The following is a 19,919-nucleotide window of genomic DNA, read 5'->3' as shown; positions in this document are numbered from 1 at the left end:
CCCAACTACAAATGCAAAACACAAATAAGATAATTTTTCTGGTCAAAATATATGTGGAATTTATGATTTTTGTTGTAAACAGCACAGCTTAAATAAAGAGAAAGTTCTGTCATAATTTACTCACCCTCACGTTGTTCCAAACCTGTATGTGACTGTATTTTTTAGAATGTTGGTAACCAAACAGTTTCAGGTCCCCAGTGACTTCCATAGTATGAAAATAAATACCATGGAAGTCAATGGCTACCGTCAACTTTTTGTTTACACACATTCTTCGAAATATCTTTTTTTGTGTTCAACAGAACACAGAAAATCATACAGCTTTGGAACAACTTGAGAGTGAGTAAATGATGACAGAATTTTCTGACAAAATATATGAGAAAAAAATAATAATTCAAACATAATTCAAGGGGCAAGAAAATACAAATACATTTCCAGTCTTAAAATACATTTTGATTGAATACAAAATCTATTTGTGAAAATGTATTTTTGGACAATATTAATATATTTATATTAAAACGCATTAGAAAATATATTTGAAAACATACAGGTGCAAGAAAATAGTTTTGAGTGAATGCATATGCATATATGCATGTCTATATGCATAATGCATATATATATATATATATATATATATATATATATATATATATATATATGTGTGTGTGTGTGTGTGTGTGTGTGTGTGTGTGTGTGTATTTTTTTATATATATTTAAATAAATACATTTTAACATCTATATTAGCAATGTAATGTTTGGACCAGTTTTTTGTATAATTTGACAAATAATTTTGCTCTATTGGTTCTTACATGTTTCTCCTTTAAAGTCTTAGAAGAGATCTCAACTCCACTGTGTGTGTGAGAGACCTCAAACAATCTGGGACAGGGCTGTAAATGGGATGCATTTAGGAGTTTAATAGTTTAAATATGTCCGCGTGGCCCAGTGCTGCATCCATGTCAGTCTCAAACTCCCCACGTTCCCCTCAGAAACGTGCCGCAGGTGTGAGATCCGTCCTCTGCTAATGCAGCGGGAAAATCAATAAACGGCTGCGTCTGTGTTCGTGTTGGATTATGGGTCAGCAAAACCGCCGAGGAGAGAAGCGTCCCCAGAGATCCCAAACATGCTCAGAGCCAGCTTTTTAAATTCTGTCCTGAGTCGTATGGATTTCCTCTCCAGCCTTCAGCGCCGAGGCTGTGAGGGTTTCATTAGACAGGAAAGTGTGTGTTTGCTCAGGCTGGGGTTGATGTGCTGCACAGGCGTCATGTTTTACATCAAGATCTGTCACTGAGCTTCATTAAGACATTTCTATTCATCAGAGAATTCTGAAATAAAAAGGATCGGTTTCCACAATAATATGAAGCAGCATAACAACATTGATATTGATTTCTGAAGGATCATGTGACACTGAAGACTGGAGCAATGATGCTGAAAATACAGCTTTGCATCACAGGAATAAATTCAACTTAAAAGATATTAAAATAGAAAACAGTTATTTTCAAATTAAATATTATTTTACAATATTAGTGTTTTTACTGTATTTTTGACTAAATAAATACAGTCTTCATGAGCTGAAAAGTCTTCTTTTGAATGCTGCTAAAAGTGTCATCACATGTATTCTTATGCTGCTTTGTGTACTCATGTTTGCCTGTATTTTTGTTCGGGTGTGTTCAGAATGTAAACGAATCCGAAGCCATTCAGGACGAGCTGAACGAGAAGGTCGAAAGACTGAAAGCTGAACTGGTGGTCTTCAAGAGCCTCATGAGCGATGTGAGTATTTCCAAATCTGGAGACCAAATTATCACAGAGACTTGAGACATTTTCTTCAGAGAGGACAGTCAAAATCTTTTTTTTTTTTTTTTTTTCATAATGAAGATCACAACATAAGAAAGTATTTATGTGTTATTTTACTTAACCTTGGGCCATCAAATATGTATGTGTTTTCTTTTTCTTCAACAGTAAATAAGGTTTTAGCAGTAAAACCTTAGTAAGCAACAGTAATCCTTGCTGATCCATTTATTCAGCTTTTAAGAATAAAAAGCATATCAGTGAACAAAAAACGAACACCTGTCACTATTGACAATATACTGAGGTCTTATGAAGTGAAGTTATCAGTATGTGCAAGAAACTGAACATCATTAACTGTTACGGAGTGATATTCGAGCACCGAGCACTTGAATGAAGGGGCGAAATTTACAGCAGATTTAGATTTTTGGGTGAGCTATCCCTTTATTCTATAGTAAACCCTATGACTGTTGGTTTTCCACGACTTCTGTTTCCTGACAGCAGAGAAACGCGTTCTGTCTTATTTGGCTTCTTTCCCCTTCGGCAGAAACACCCAGCTAAGACAATACACACACAAACAGATCTCTGTTTTGAGTCTCATTATTATTATATCATTATCTCACACACACACCTTCGATCTGTGGTCTAGATGGTGAGGAATGAATAAACCGTTTAACCCCATGTCACCTGGATTTACGAGTTAATGTTTAGTTACTCATCTTTGCTCTGGAATTGCCTCATCTGTCAGTCAGTCCTTCACACCAGTGTCACTGTGTGCTGTAAAAATCACAAATAGTTTTGAAGCAATAAAAGCTGTGAACTGAAATCACTATTTATTGTAAAGGCTGGCGGGCGCCGCCACTCTAAAGCTGTAGAGAACCGGAGGAAAATCCTGGACCTGAAAGTAAGAGAGAATGCAAGATGTGATCTGTAAAAGCATTGCGTTTAATAAAGAAAAACAATTGCCCTGATTCGTTTAACGTGCATCTGTTTCAATAAAAGCTTGTTTTCGCCATGGAATAAAACCTTTCAAACAGTAATCACGACTCTTCATCTCACAATTCAGACTTTTTTCTTGCAGTTCTGAGAAAAAGTTTAGAACTTGCCTTTGAGAGATTTATAATAGATTTAAACGTGCAATTCTGAGTAGGATTATAGAATAAAGTCACTATAGCCAGATTTTTGATTTTAATCACAGTTGCAAGTTTATATCTCAAATTAAGATTTTCTTCTCAGAATTGCAAGTTTATAATCTCACAAATGCAAGGAATACAAGTTCTCTTCCCAGAACTGTCGAATATAGATTCCTCAATGTTACGAGGAAGAAAAGGCAGAATTGTTAGAAAGTCCCAGTTACTTTTTTTATTCTGTGGAATGGAAAATAAACTTGCATATGTTGCCCTAAATGTGTTGCGTTTTTAACTAAGAAACAACAAACAGGGTCAATGTTTTTGACTCCTCCATACAAAATAAATGAGTCAGAGCAATTGTTTCCCATGAGGCCTTTAGGTAAAATTAACTGCTCAAGTTTGTTGCGTGCCTGTGGATTTACCACAAGACTAACTTGTTGGTCTAAGCATCTGTGTGCAATGGCATTGATTTATGACTGATGTGTTGATGTCCTTGTTGGTGGCTTATAATTGATGTTCAGCATGAAGATTTTAATTATTTAGAGTGATCTGAGTTTCTCAGTTTGAATTTGCACAATTACATATGGCCATTTGCACACTGCAGCTAAACACAATTGTCACTTAATGCTGTTTGAACACTCTGTTCAGTTGCATGCAAAAACAGTATTTTACAACCTAATAAAAAAAAAATTGGTTGGTGACAATGGTATTTTTTTTTTATTAAAATTTTTATTTGTGTAGTGTTTAGAGAACCAAGCTGAACATTTAGTTGTTTATGTACGGTGTTTATTTGTTTGTTTTTTGAGAGATCATTTTAATTTTTGTATTGTTATTTTTATTTATTATTTTTATTTTTAACAGTAAGCTATACTTTTTTTAAATATAAAAAAAGAAATTCACAACATAGTTTTTATTTTGAGAATATTAAAATGTATTTTACATTTATTTTTATTTAAAATAATAAAATTAGTTTTAAATTAAAAAAAAAAAATTTCATTTGAACCAATATACATTTATTATAATTTGTTGTAATTTCTTAATATTAATATATATATATATATATATATTTTTTTTTTTTTTTTTTTACATTTATTAAAATATATATATATATATATATATATTTTATATTAACAATTAATTAATTTTTTTATTAATATTACACTTTTTTCAAAATAAGTAAATTAACATTTTAATAGATTGATTGGACCATACTTGATATTTAAACTGAACGAACAATTCATGGACAATTACAGGAGTGAAAATAAAGTGGCTATTGCTTTTTAAAACAAACTACATTCATAGACCAAACTCCACCCTCACGAAGCACAAATCTGACGGCACTGCAACTGTTACTGTTGTTTCTCAAGCATCATAAAATCATTATCTGTACAGAAATAGTTTTCTTTTCGGTTTCTAACACTGCTTGAATCTTTGCTCAGCAAATGTCCGACCTCGACACCAAGATTCAGGAGAAAGCCATGAAGGTGGACATGGACATCTGCAGGAGAATCGACATCACGGCCAAACTGTGTGACGTGGCTCAGCAGAGGAACTCAGAGGACGTGTCGAAGATGTTCAGCGTCAGTCCATCCAGAGCATCAGCAGACAGGGTGGGGAAAACACGCAATACTAGAGTAAAACTGCTGAGGCAAGATCTCTCCTGCCCTGCACATGAACTTATCACATTGCACTGCACCAAGCCACACTCAAGTCCAGTTCCAGTGAATGAGCTGATTTTATTATGTGGCTCTAATAGGGCTGTGTGATATTCATTGTCTACGATAATTGTTGTTTAAATGATTATTCTTTGCACTTTAGGAATCCAAAAGCATTCACTGCATGATTAAGCCTCTTAGAATAGAATGTGGTTAGAATGTAATGAAAGGCAAAGCAAGGCAAGGCAAGTTTATTTATATAGCACATTTCATACACAATGGTAATTCAAAGTGCTTTACATCAAAGAAAGTAAAATAATCATGAAAAATAAGAAAGAAAAAAAATAAAACAAGCAATTTTAAAACTTTTAAAATGATTAAAACATTTACTTAAAATCAATTTAAAAACAGTTAGAAAATGATTTTATATAAAATAAAACAGTGAAAATATAGTGCAATCAGTTCGGACATAGCACAGTGGTCATTCAATAAATGCACAACTAAAAAGATGCGTTTTGAGTCTAGATTTAAATTGACTAGTGTTTTAGCCCATTTGATCTCTTCTGGAAGCTGATTCCAACTGCGAGCAGCATAGTAACTAAAGGCGGACTCCCCTTGTTTTGTGTGAACCCTTGGTATTTCTAACTGACTTGATCCTAGTGATCTTAGTGCTCTGTTAGGTTTATATTCAGTGAGCATATCTGAAATATATTTCGGTCCTAGGTCATTTAGTGACTTATATACGAGTAAAAGTACTTTAAAATCAATCCTAAATGTAACTGGAAGCCAGTGTAAGGACCTGAGGACTGGTGTGATATGCTCAGATTTTCTGGTGCTAGTCAGAATCCTTGCAGCAGCGTTCTGGATGAGCTGCAGCTGTCTGACTAGTTTCTCCAAGTCTTGACCGGAAACAAAACATCTAATTCTTGCAATGTTTTTTAAATGATAGTATGCTGATTTAGTTACTGCTTTGACATGACTACTGAAACTAAGGTCTGTCTCCAGAATCACACCAAGATTCCTGACTTGATTTTTAGTTGTATGACCCCTAGAGTCAAGGTATGCATTCACCTTGAGAACTTCATCTTTGTTTCCAAATGCAAGGACTTCAGTTTTTTCCTTGTTTAACTGAAGAAAGTTCTGGCACATCCAACTATTAATTTCATCAATGCATTTGCAGAGGGAGTCAATGGGGCTGTAGTCATTTGGAGATAAGGCTAGGTAAATCTGGGTATCATCAGCATAGCTGTGATAGGCAATTTGGTTCTTTCTCATTATTTGACTCAGTGGAAGCATATACAGGTTAAACAAGAGCGGTGCAAGAATTGAGCCTTGTGGGACTCCGCATGTCATGGACGTACACTTAGACTTATGCTCTCCTAGACTCACATAATAGCTTCTCCCTTCTAAGTATGACCTGAACCATTTAAGTACCACCCCAGAAAGCCCAACCCAGTTTTCCAGTCTCTCTAGTAGTATGTTATGATCGACAGTGTCAAACGCAGCACTGAGATCTAGCAATACCAGCACCGATAGAAGAATATATTCCCGGTATAAGTTTTTGTTTATCTTTATTTATTAGATATGATATACTTAAGTATCGAGGCAACCTTTTTCACAATTCTCACTTTTTTCTTGCAATTGCTAGTTTAAATCCCACGGTTCTGACTTTTCTCAGAATTGGAAGATATAAACTCGCAGTAACAAGTTAGAAGGTCAGATTTGTGTGATTTAAACTCGCAATTCTGAGAAATAAAGTAATTTTGAGAAATAAAGGTGAATTTTATGAAATTGCCGCATTATAAGGTCAGAATTGTAAAATAATAACACAATAGTAAGAAAAGTATTTTCCCCCTCAGAATCAGACTTTATAACTCACAATTGCAAGATAATTTATAAAAATTGTAAGAAAAGTAATAATTGTCTCATGATCGCATATGTGAGATTAACTTTATACGACACTTATGCTGTGTTCACACCAAACGCGAATAGAGCGTCAAATTCGCGTCTACCGCGTCTAGTTTGCCGCTTGACCATTTTGAGATCATTCGCTTCATTCGCGCGAGTAATTCGCTTCATTCGCAGGTGGAATTAACTTCACCACAGACGCGAATTCGCGTCATGGGGGGGCTTCTGCCAGCTGAGTTCACGCAGCATTTTCAACCGCCATTTTTATTCGGATAATTTTCAAAATATTACTGTTACTGTGTCATGAAATGTAGTTTTAAAAGTATTTCAGGCTAGAATGTAGTTGTTTTAAACTCAGATATGCGGTTTATTTATAATGACAGCGTCTATTTAAAAATATGTGTTTCGCCGATCTCGGAGATGAGCTCCATGCAACCAGCGGGAGCTCCATCATCATGTATCCGCCGAGAGCAGCCTCGGCTCGGCTTGACCTTCTGACATTTGCCGCTGACTCTGATGTCTCTTTAGTGGTTCAAGATAAAATATAATTCGTTTGGGGTAAAATGAAATGTTTCTTATCAATTGGCCTTTATTCAATTTATCTATTAATATGTTTTTTATATACATATATGTCCTTTTTATTCCTGTCTCTATAGAAATATGAACTTTTGTCATATAGCTCCGGTTGACTGCTCACTGACAACATCAGTCGTTCCTCCTTGTTGAATGAGTGGAGAAGGGTATTCCTGCACAACCGGAGGCTGCAGGAACATACTGTTGAATGAGTGACTCCTAGCAGGCTCCTGATTGGTTAACGCGGCGCGAATTGACGCCAAAGTTCAAATTTTTCAACTCGGGCGGCAGACGCGAATTCGCGTCAAACGCTAAATGCACAAAAAGCACCTTCGCGCTTAACGCGCGTTTCGCGCGAAACGCCCTATTCGCGCGTCAATTCGCGTCATTCGCGCGAACTAGACGCGCGAATGAGGCGAATTCGCGTCTTCCGCGCCGCGCTTAACGCCCCATTCGCGCCGCGAGACCTCCAGACGCGCGTAAACGCGCCTTTGCATTGACTTAACATTGAAATCATTCGCGCCAGACGCTCTATTCGCGTTTGGTGTGAACACAGCATTATAAAAACGTGACATTAATATTTAGTGATAATTCTTGTTTTGTTTTTTTGTTTGTTTTTTTCACCAAGAAAACCAAACAAAGTCGGAGCAGGACATTTGTGCGTCTCAGAGCAACACTGCAGTCGGTTCCTGATCAGTCTGTTTTTGTCTGAATCATTTGTGTAAATAATTCAATAATCTATGAATAAAGACAGCCTCTTGCTTTGTTTTTAAACTGATTTCAAATGAATCATTTGAATGAATGATTCAAAGAATCACTCATTAAGACAGGGACTTGTCGCCACCTGCTGGCGGTTTTTAGTATCATATGTATTTTTCTAGGCCTAAACCAGCCGATGTACTGGCATAAAATTACACTAAGTAAATATCTTTTGTGTTTCTTAGATGGCTGTTGTGTGCAAAAAGAAAGAGAAGAAGCCAGTATCAGATGAGGAAAACTCAGAGATGGATGCAGATCCCAGCACTTCGGAGGAGGACGTCCCATTCAACATCACAGACGAGATGAAACGCATGATCAACCAGCTGTGAGTCCTCACACACTCACAAATCTCATGCTTACACTCTGGCAGCACCAAGTGGAGATGCAAAGAATTGCAGAAAGACAAAACAACTGGGTGTGTGTGTGTGGGGGGGGGGGGGTATTTGTATTTGTACAGAGTGGGGATTGAGATTTTAATCTTTAAACTTTGATGTCATATTCATGTAAAGCTGGTACTTCCGTGTTTTGTCTAGTTCTCACTTCCACACTTTCACAACGACTTTAGCTGCTATTGTTGCCGCAAACCAAAGTGCCTGATTCTGATTTCCTCCTCAGATCTGATATTTTTGAGATTCTTCACATTGTACTTTTTGAGATATGGATCATATCTTACCCTGGTCTAAACTGCAAAACTTCTTATCTGACATGCATTCAAACAAGTAAGACGTAAACAAAACTTGAATGCACATTTCTTTCGAAACACAGTGTTAATGTTATTGATATGGCATTATAAACAATTCAATTTGTATTTGGTTGGATGGTTTTGGAAATTGCATGTTTTTGCTAAATTTGTTCTTCTGTTCTTATTATATCATTCTATATGAGCCATGAAACCTGATGTATTACAGAGGACAAAAAAAAACGTACATTAAAAAAAAATTATTATTTTTTTTTTTACTATTCCATTTTAAAAATATATATATATATATATATATATATATGTCAGGCTTTAATGATGCGTTAAAACAATCTTATAACAAGTCACATAAAAAAAACCCCATTAAAATCCAGATTAAAACTGCGAGTGCAAATCTTGCCATTCACAGTGAGGGAAAAATCAGATCTGGGCCTCATTTAACATGTATGTGTGTGTATGCGTCCTGTTTTGTGCTTTTCTATACTCTCGTCTTGTGCTGGCCGTCCGAGACCGTCTTCACTGTCTACTCTTTCTCTCTCATCCCTTTCCATCCCTTTCTTTGTCCTAACACGCAGACATTATTCAGATAACTCATTTGTTGCTAGGCGGGAGACGTTTGAGATCGATGATGACTGTGACAGTTTGACATGGGAAGAGAACGATGATACGCTGCTGTTATGGGAGGATTTCGCCAATTACAACGTGCCCTACGGCCTTACTAACAACACCGGTGCCCTCGACTGCAACGGAGACGCACAAGAAACGGTGAGTTTCCTCTGAGCATCCATATACACCACTGTTCATATGACTGGAGTTTTCAACATGTTTCAATGTTTTAAAAAAAGGCTTAACTGAGACTTGTTATAGCACTTATATATCATTGCTCTTTGTTGTTTTTGATTGCTTCCACTGTCCTCATTTGTAAGTCGCTTTGGATAAAAGCATCTGCTAAATGACTAAATGTAAATGTAAAAGTATTAACTAAAAGTACCTCTTTCTGTTGTCAGGGTTGTTCTCAATATAAACGGAGAGTAAATATAATTGAAATAAGCCATCATGTGTCTTATTTCTTAGGACGGTAGTCTAGGAAATCTCATCGATGAGACTGAGTCTCTTATCAAGACCAGAGAGCAGGAATATCAGGAGACAATCGGACAAATCGAGGTTAGAATGTTTTTCTATATTTCCTTCCCGAGCCAAACTGTGATTGGTTGTGGTTGTGTTTATTTTCCTACTGAACCTCTCGTCTTTTCTGACACATAAAAAGTTGTATGTAATTATGTATTTCTCTCTGACGCACAGATGGAGTTGGCCACGGCTAAGAGTGACATGAACAGACATCTGCATGAGTACATGGAGATGTGCAGCATGAAGCGAGGGCTGGACGTGCAGATGGAGACGTGCAGGAGAATGATCAAGGGTGGCAGGTGATTTCACTGATGATTCAGATAAAAACAGCTTCATCTGAAATGTTTCTAGTGTTCAAAAGTACTCAAGAAAAAGCTTAGCAATGTGTCCTAAGTAGGCGAGACGTGATCAGCTTACAAATGATAAATCACTTCCATTTTAATCTGAGGTTTTAGTCTTGTATGACAAGGCTGGTCATTTCTACACGCAATACTATTTTTTTTCTGTGTTCTATTTTAATTTTAATTTTAATTTTTTTTATATAAGTATTTTTAATTTCTTAATAGTTTAAATAATTGTAGTAATTTTTTTAAATAATTTTATATTTATATTTATATACAGCATTCTTATGTTCTCTTATTTTATTTAACATTTACTTTATTTTCAGTAATGAAATATATTTATTTATAATTATTTTATAAATATAGTTTTAACTTTCGTTAGATTTTCTGTTCATTTTATCTCTTGTCATGCAGACACAAATGACACCATTTCTTGAGAATAAGGTTTCTCTTTGTGTGTGTGTGTGTGTGTGTGTGTGTTTTAATAAATTATCTTCTGTTTCTCATTCAGAAATTCTCTTTCCATCAGCTCATCTGTGAGCAGTGACTCAGGGAACACTGACGAGATACAAGACGAGTCGGACAAGGATGGAGAGATGGAGGGGCCAATCAGCTGATACCTCCCCAGGCTGACCCCGCCCTCTTCCCCCCACTGAGCTCCAATCAGATCTCGGGCCTCCCAGCAATCAGCCAATGGCGTTACACTGAGGAACAGAGCCCACTCACACAAACCCCAGATCCTGTAGGTGCTTTAACGTCTCCGTGTCAGAGTGGGGTGGCGTTGATGAGGGTTGTTTTTGTGATTCGACATCAATATTGATGCGTCACATGGTGCCACAGCTGTCACAGGTCAGCTGAACTCTGAATCAGATCAATCCCAGCCAAAATACATCACACAATACACCCGATCAAACCTGAAATCAAGTCCATATCTCAATTAGAAACCGGAAAACGTTCATGCACCATGAGTGATACGCAAGACTGAAAGCCAATCAGAGCAAAAAGGACTGACCTTCAGAATGCTTTCCTTAATATTTGTGGCTTTTTATTTTTCTAAAAACTACTTCAGAAATCAATGGTTTACTGCAGAAACATTTTGGCCTTTTAAGCCCCGAATCCAGTCGAAGATGTTCAGCGAATGTGGAACACAGAAAAAGCTCATGTTCTATGCAATCAGCCTTATTTCATGATATGTGTTTTCCCAGCTAACGAAACTAAGCTTTAGGAATGTTTTGCTGACATTCCCAGTTAGTAATGTGAATATTATTTATGAATGTTCTCTGAACATCAAAAAGTTTTAATGTTTTAACCCTCTGGTGCTCTTCGGTATATATATATTAGTTTTTTTAAATCCAATAATTGTTTGCGTTTTTTTTTTTTTTTTACTTCATCAGAATGCAATGAAACTTGGTAAAGGTTTTGGCACTTTTTATGTGAACAAAATATATACAAAATTCACACAGTGGAAATGATTGGGAAGTGAATTTTATCTAGTGGAAACATTTGGTACTGCGCTCAAAGAACGTCTTACAGAAAACTGTTTTTTTTTTTTTTTTGATATCAACATCAAATTTGGAACACGACTTGTTTAGATTTATGGCTTTGACTTTCCCACAGTTTTAAAGTGAAATGTTTTGGAAAATATGTAAATATTAAAATACGTAAATTTATAACATTAAAGCTAAACTTTTTCACTTAAAAACTTTTTTCACATAAACAATAATCCGCAAAGCGTCTTCTTTAAGAAAGAGACCAAACCTGAGTCTGTTCTCCAAAGCTTTTAAAATGACAGTTTGACAGTTTTTCAGGTCTATGCTCAAAAAGTGCTTAACATTAATAAATGGATTATAACTACTGGAAAAAATACAAATTAATACCATAAAATCCCCTAAAAATACAAAATGTTAAATTAAAAAATACATAAAAACTAAAACATAGTACATTCATTTTATTGAAATAAAAAAATAATTCAGTGATTTTTTTTTACCTTCACACAAAGCACATCAGAGGGTTAAAAATTATGTTTTTTTTCCTGGTTCTGCGAATGTTAAGGGAACATTCAATTTTATAACATTACAATAATTTTGCTAACGTTGTTGAAATGTTAGTTTTGAATGTTCTCTGAACTATCTGAAACAAGTAGTTTCACTTAAAAAACGAATGTCCAACTAAAAGTTTCAGAAAAAAAAAAAGTTTAATAAATGTTTTATTTTTTTATTTTATTTTTGGCAAAGTTTTGAGAACATTATTAACGAACGTAAGAACATAAGCAACACCTTTCCTATTAGCTGGGTTTGATTTGCCTTAGGTGATTTCATGTGTTATGTACAATGTTCACGTGTTAATGTTTACGCACTTAATGGCAAATTCTGTGGACTATGTCCCATCATTTTTAGCAGAAACCAATGAAGATTGAAGCTTTTCGAGAGTCACACATATCAGTATCTCAATCATTAAAGAGCTGTGTGCCTATAAATACATTGCAGGTTCATTTTGGATGGCCTTACTGCATTTCCACTTCTTTCCAAAGTTTGCACTCACGGTAATCATGGGAAGAGTTTTCAGGTGGAGGTTTTGATTGTACATTGACCAAGCTGGGTGTATCTGAAATTATACCCATGTCTATAAATATATGTAGATCCAAAAGCATAGGATTATGGGATTGGACGTTGTATTGAAGCCCTTATGATGGCCACTCTTCCAGATTCAGGTTTGTTTTCCTGGATGTGGCTTATAACATTTCTGTATCAATGAGGTTTGTTAATATAGTGGTCTTTTTGTTTTCTTTTTTGGCTTCTTTGTATTTAGCATTTTTATCTTATACGCTATTGGTCAAAAGTTTGGAAGAATTACGATTCTTAATGTTTTTGAAAGAAGTCTCTCCTGCTCCTTGTTTGATCAAAACACAAACATATGAAGCAGCACAACTGTTTTCAACATTAACAATAAGAAGAAACATTTCTTAAGCATCAAATCAGCATATTAGACGACTGGAGTAAAGATTCAGAAAATTCACATGAATAAATTACATTTTAAAATATGTCAGGTATTTTAAATTGTAATGGTATTACACATTATTACTGGTTTAACTGTATTTTTGAGCATAAGAGACAAACTTCTGACCAGTAGTGTACATTCCTGGGTTCATATTTAAACATATTTAATCTGAAATATGGGGAAATTTGATGGGTTTTATTAAACTGATCAGTGATTTAATAATAAGATCAAATATGTAAATATAAGCTCAAAATATGGTCGCAAACTGTTTTAAAAAAATATTTTATAGTAAATAAATCGGTAGGCATAACTTTTGTTTATTCAATTAGCTAAAAAGTTTAATATCATATCTGATCAAATCATCTGTAAATTTTGCAATTTTGTTTGTGTATTTGATTTCCTAACTTATTAAAATTATAGGACAAAATCTGGCTTTTGAATTTCCTAAATATATAAAAATCATTTGATTGTATAATGTTCAGGATTTTTAGGGCTAATTTGAAAGCTTTTCCCTGGGAAATGAAACATGCACTTTTAGAGTCTTCCCCTTTTCAAGCACTGTTAGTATATTTTTTATTGTTTACGGTGAAAATCAAGCAAATTTTTTTGGTCTGAATCTGGATAACATGGACCAGATGTCTCTTCTCAAAACCGATTTTATGGTTTTTGAACAAATAAAAATAGGAAAAGGGCAGTATCACAAGAATTAATGTGCAAAATCATATTCAGAAATGTTTTCTGAATTAATTCCATTGTGTTTATTATGTTTTATAGAAAAAAGTTACAGTTATATATATATACAGTATAAAGTATCCTAAAGAAAAATACATGTTTGTGAGCTTTAATGTTGTATTCAGAAGGAACTTACTGAAACTGGATGAGAAAGTAATGCTGTCGTCATCATGTTTGTCTTTTTGTCATTTTAAGGAAAGCACAAAATGGCAGCAAATGTAGGTGCACATTTCTGTAAAACATGACACTGTTGTGATGGGGTCATGTAGTGCTAACAAACACAAGCTAAAAGCCAGAAACATGCTCAATAAAACTGAGGTTTTGTAGCATTTGACATCACAGACTTGCATAGAGTATGTTTCAGGCCGAACATTTTGTCTTCATATCAAATATGGTGTTTTTCTTAACCCATGTGCTTTACCGAACTTGGTGTATCCAGTCAGAAATGTCTTTTGCCTTTTAAAAACTGCTTGTAAATCTCTCATTATGCTACACCATCACCAGCGCTGGGTAGATTACTGTAGTCCATAACTGATTACAGAATTCTAGTTACATAATCTGTTGGATTACACGTATTAATTAATGTATTATGAGTGCTTTTTGATTATTTTTGTAATCCATAAAAACGTAACTGTAATCTATGGGCATTTTAAAAAGGTAATCTAATCTAATTACAAGTACTTCTGATTTGATTATGTCATCCAGATTCCATGCAATCAGGTACTACCCAGCGCTGTCTTTTTGTGAACTTGTTTTCTTTCAATTAACTAAGATTTTTTATTTCTTTTTGAAAGTGACTGGTCATCTGAGTTTATTCACATCAGTTTATGAGTGAAAAAAAGCATTATTTGTAGTTATACAAATATTCGCTAAAAAAACGGAAGTGCTTAAGCTTAAATGTGTTCTGATTAAATGAAAACAAGTTGATAAAAAAGACAATACAATATCTGGTAATAATATAGCATAACAATTTATAAGGATTTTCTGTAGGCAGGTCATTTTTAATCAGGAAAAAATACCAAAAATGTACACAAATTACATAAAAAAATTATCTCTAAGCAAGGTTGCCACATTTTAGTATAATTCAATAATGTTAAATAGGATTTTCAGGAAAAAGAAAAGTCTTTCTGGGTTAAAATGACTGGAACAAAATGAGTTAAGAATGCTAAATGTTGTCACATCAAGATTTGCCTTTATGTACAGAATATCACATGAGCTCATGAGTAGAGAATGATATTTAGTTCATGAGACACAACGTTAGTTGGATGTTTTTATCATTTGACCATTGGGATTCGACCATATGAGGTCTGTTCGCCAGACTTTGTTCTGATCTGGACTGAAGTGGGGTTTTGACCATTCGCCAAGCTGAGTACACAATAACTTGCACAATTACTTTTGAAATGAATATGGAATTTCTAATGAAGCATAAAGCACCAGTTCATTAGACCCCATCATCATACCAGCATCTGTGAGTTTTACTGAAAGCCTACGAAAGATTTTCAGCTTCTGAATCCTTCTCATAGCACTGTTTATTATCTTGATTTTTATGATATTTACTTTGACGTCTGAAATGATCAGTATACGTACATTAGAACATGATGCTGTCTTTGTTATTAGTTTTTGCTGCAAATGAATTTTCCTGGTGTGTGAGCTACTGGTGTATGTTTGAAAATAATGAATGTAATTGGTGCTGGGGTCAAAAAGAATAAAAAATAAACATAATTGAATAATTTGCTTTGTTGATGTTTAAGGCCATAAATGTACAGTGGGTGTTTACACAAACTAAAAGCAAGTAATTTCTAAAACATTTTTATTATTAATTTAATCATTTAGTTACTATATAGTTACTATAGTTATAATTACTATTTAATTTTATATAACTATTTAGATTTAAATACATTTTAAATACATTTAGAATAAATGTAAATATTAAATAAAATAATTTAGGAATGTTTAATTCATGTGTCTCATGCACAATGGTAATTCATAGTGTTTTAGATAAATGTCATATTTCAAAATAATCATAAAATAAATCTAGCGTATGCATAAGAATTTAAAAATGACAAGTTAAACATTTTTATAAAACATTTCTAAATATCAAACAAGGATTAGCGATGAGAATATTTAAATAACATTTATTTAATTAAATTTTCCATCTATCTATCTATCTATCTATCCATCCTGTGGTCTTGCAGACACAACCCTATTGTTCTTTCCTCTCTTTGGCTGTAAATCATTAGAAGTTATTAGCCATGTTTCCATGTTTCGCATCAGAAATGAGTGATGGAAATGCCAAATTCTGAAAAGAAATCCCTTAATCTGCAAAAGTTTTACGCTCGTTTGAGGTGGATTTTGACTGTGCGAAAAAGGGTTATTGTGGATAATGGGAGATGGAAAAGCATTTTGCGATATAAATCTGTAACAGACAGCAGGATGAAAAAGCAGGTTGACCTAAACCAAGGACTCCATGAAACTGATAGAAACAAACAAGGTATATATGGACTAAAACGATGAAAGCAATTAACAAGTGTGCAATTAACAAGGCGTAGCAGAGGACCACCACAGCTGTGCAGACAAGACAGAAACCCACTAGGGTGGCGCAGAGGACCACCACAGCCGTGCAGACAAGACAGAAACCCACTAGGGTGGCGCAGAGGACCACCACAGCCGTGCAGACAAGACAGAAACCCACTAGGGTGGCGCAGAGGACCACCACAGCCGTGCAGACAAGACAGAAACCCACTAGGGTGGTGCAGAGGACTGCCAACGGAGCATCAACGGAGTTGTGCAAGTGTTTTTGTTTGTTCCCTGCATTTCGAAGATGCTTGTTCACAAGGCCCAGTTTGACGCCGGATTTGCGTATCGTTTATTTCTTAAGGATGATGCAATCCCAACGGAAAAGGGTCACGATCGTGTGTTGGAACCGCAGGCGGTGAGTAAAACTGCTTCAAATATCTCTGCCTCCTTGTTAGTGCGTCCCCTCCCATGCCGAGACCCGGGTTCGAGCCCCGCTCGGAGCGACCCGTTGCTGCTGCTGCTCTCGTTCAGTTTCAGCCTCGGGATCTGATTCTGGATCATAAATATACGCTGAATTCTAAAAGTTAGCCATGGTTTGTTTTGGTTGGTTTTGTCCTCACGGTGTCACAGCTTCCAAATGCTCTCAACAAAAGCCTACTGGTGCTCGTGATTCTTTAGCTCCGCCCACACGTCACGCCTCAAGCCACTCGTGTTTTTCCAGGAAAAATCGGTACAGACTATCTTTCTCTTATGAATATAATAAAACTAAAGACTTTTTGGAGTTATGAAGGATGCAGTACTACTCTATAGGTACTCAAGATTAACAGGATATTGAGTGAAAACGAGCATTTCACCCCCCCTTTAAGTGCCTCATCATTAATTCCCAGCCCTACTGCCATTGTCTAAAAAATCTGAGCCAAACCACCCACCTCACTCCCCTTTTGACGGAGGGTGGTTAGGTTCAAAAGCCTCCCCCATCTGCTCCTCCATGGTGGCTGGGGAAGGTATACGAAATCCCACACCGCTAGATCTGGGCATGATGGAGACCTTCTGTAACGAACACACACACAGAGAGATCCAGTTGCAGTGTTTTAATAGGGGGATCCAAAAATCATAATCCAAAAAGTCAATAACAGAAAAGCAGTCCAAGACAAGAAACAATAGGGAACACGAAAAAGCAGGGTGACATAAACCAAGGACTCCATGAAACTGATAGAAATAAACAGGATATATGGACAGGTGATACGATGAAAGTGGAAAAAGCTGAGTGCAATTAACAGTGATGAATTGTATGTATTTTGTTGAAGAGCATCTGAAATATTCTTATGGTTATTCTGAAGTACCTGAGCAACGTTTGTCATTAAAGTATTTCTATATTATTACCTCCTAGAACGGTCTACCAAGACTACGTTCCCAAACAGCTGACATTCACCTCCGAAAGCAGGTGAATTTATTGTTTTTGTCTCCTCACTCGAAGCGCAAGTAATTTATTATATTTTACTTTTGTTAGTGATATATAGTCCCAGTTTATTATGAAGTGACAATTCTGTTCTCTCTGACTCGTTGGATGGAAACACTGCTTATTTGCAAATATTTTATGCAATTATATTCCAATTTTGCACATAAGCTAAATTCGCAACTTAGGATGGAAACCTGGCTATTGACTCGCTCAGGCTGAGTTGTACTGATTAACAAGCTGTCGGACCTTGGAAGGGTGAGCAATTCCAGCGCCTCTGAAGCTGCGGTGCCTAAACACTCGCTGCAGGAGCATTCAAACAAAGATGCCTGGAGAAAACAAACAACACATATGTCAGCCAATCAGAAACTACATCCTCCTGCTGATATCATTTAATCAGTAACATCACTCACTTTGAAGCACTGCTGCAGGCTGTCAATGAGACTACCTTGAGGACTGATGACCAGCAAGAGGTAGTTGGAATCCTCTCTGAAGCTTATCTGGTAGCCATAGCTGAAACGACAGAAGAACATCGACAACATATATAATAAGTCTGAAATTACAGTTTTTCTCAGTCGCTTTGGTACATTTCTCTAATCATTCTTGAGATTTGCAAAACAGTAAGTGCATTTCTCAAAACAACTCGTACAAATATCAAAACACAATGGATGACCTGCAAAAGCCAGTCTCTTGCTCAAAATCCTTAGTTCATCTCTCAAAAATAAATATCTGTGTCAATGAACATGTCAGTGCCATCAGAATGACAAGTCCTTGTGTCATAGTTTACGGATAAGACAGTCAAATTGCTTAGTCATGTTGTCAATTTAACAGTGGAGGGATGTTCTGATGTAAACTACTGTATTGAACAGTATGCCATATGCTTATGTATGCCATATATCCATTTCAAAACTACACATTTACACATTACTGTTTGTGGGATGTTGATTGAAAGAGACTGGATAGAATTCCCAGTTACACTTTTACTAGTGGTCTGACCAAAAAAATAAAAAAATAAAAAATACTTTTACAATGCCATTGTGATATAGAAAAGGAAATATGGGAACAAAGATGAAAATAATTCCATTTTCAGAATTTGTAACTCTTGTGTTGTCCTTTGTCTATACAGTATAAGCTTTCCTACTGAAGATTCATGAGATGAACCTTTGAGCTATTTCAGAGAAATGGTTTATCATTGGTTTATCATCTACATTCTCTTCATTAGTAAAGATTCACTTGCACAATTCATGCCAAATTGACAAAACATCTAATAATAGTGTGTAAAAATACAAATAAAAAGTGTGCTTGGCAGTTTATGACAACTAGATTAACCATTTTGCATTTAATGACTTATACTATGAACTAAAGACTAGATGTTTTGGGGGGTAAGACTATTGCACAGAAAACTGTATAATACATTTTGAGCAACATGACATTAGCAACTGATAATGTAGGAAACCGCAGATAAATGTGCGTAATCAATTGCATGAATGTACAATAGCAATCGCAACTTGTTCAAAAGAATGAGAAACTGGTTTTATGATGTGTATTAATGACTAGATGATGTGGAGGTTGTACAAGTAGTTTTGAAAATTGCATTTCTGTTTTGAAAAATGCACCAAAGTGACTGAGAAAAACTGTAATGCAGGTTTGGACATGTGATGCATGGTGTAGGAGTCGCAATCACGTTCTTTCGGGTTTGAAGAGTAATGAATTTCAAAGATGTTGTGACTGGATGGTGATTGGGAGATTCTTCTCACTGGAAAGTAAAAAAGAGCTAAGAGAGACATCAATTGACATCCTAGGATTTTTGGTAAATGTATAGTCAAGGCCAAAGGCCTGGCACATGCTTAGGGGTCCAAGAGAGTTCTAGCTCATCCTCCTCATCCTCTTAGGATCTAAAAGAAGGTTTTTTTGAGGAGCGCGCACTGGAGGACCGGAAGCCCCCTCAGGGATGGATAAGGGAACCAAGGATGAAGGAGGGCTGGATGGGACAAGCCTAGATGACGGAGAGAGAAGAGGGGGCAGTTCGATCTCCAGTTCAGAGTCCCAGTCTATTAGACCTCTCTCCCGGATTTGGCACCAACAGCTCCAGACTCAGTTCACCCTCAGCCACGATGCAGGGGGCAGAGCTCCTCTCCACTCTCACACAATCCGGCGGGGAACAGAGATCAGTTTCTTGCCAGTGTCCACTCCACAGATGCGGCGAAATTCGCTCGGGGACCGTCTGGGTAGTTGGTAAGGTTTGCC

General features: G+C 35.9%; 1 protein-coding gene across 5 annotated transcripts in view; it reads left to right on the top strand.

Moving 5' to 3' along the window:
- LOC127967759 (intermediate filament family orphan 2-like) overlaps positions 1 to 14,038 on the top strand; it is a 33,568-nt gene extending 19,530 nt beyond the window's left edge. The window contains exons 3-10 of one of the 5 annotated variants that reach the window (XM_052568411.1): positions 1,669 to 1,764; positions 2,624 to 2,683; positions 4,349 to 4,519; positions 7,990 to 8,129; positions 9,107 to 9,266; positions 9,576 to 9,665; positions 9,804 to 9,928; positions 10,482 to 14,038. In XM_052568411.1, coding sequence (XP_052424371.1) covers positions 1,669 to 1,764; positions 2,624 to 2,683; positions 4,349 to 4,519; positions 7,990 to 8,129; positions 9,107 to 9,266; positions 9,576 to 9,665; positions 9,804 to 9,928; positions 10,482 to 10,587 — 948 coding nt within the window. In that variant the 3' untranslated portion in view covers positions 10,588 to 14,038. Of the gene's footprint in view, positions 1 to 1,668; positions 1,765 to 2,623; positions 2,684 to 4,348; positions 4,520 to 7,989; positions 8,130 to 9,076; positions 9,267 to 9,575; positions 9,666 to 9,803; positions 9,929 to 10,481 lie in introns of all 5 variants that reach the window. The other 4 variants (XM_052568409.1, XM_052568408.1, XM_052568412.1 and 1 more) reach the window with 4 other exon arrangements.
- The last annotated feature ends 5,881 nt before the right edge of the window (positions 14,039 to 19,919 follow it).

Source organism: Carassius gibelio, chromosome B11 (genome assembly GCF_023724105.1).
Source record: "Carassius gibelio isolate Cgi1373 ecotype wild population from Czech Republic chromosome B11, carGib1.2-hapl.c, whole genome shotgun sequence".
Taxonomy (NCBI): domain Eukaryota; kingdom Metazoa; phylum Chordata; class Actinopteri; order Cypriniformes; family Cyprinidae; genus Carassius; species Carassius gibelio.
Note: the sequence above shows the minus strand (reverse complement) of the source record. Positions and strands in the feature narration are given on the sequence as shown.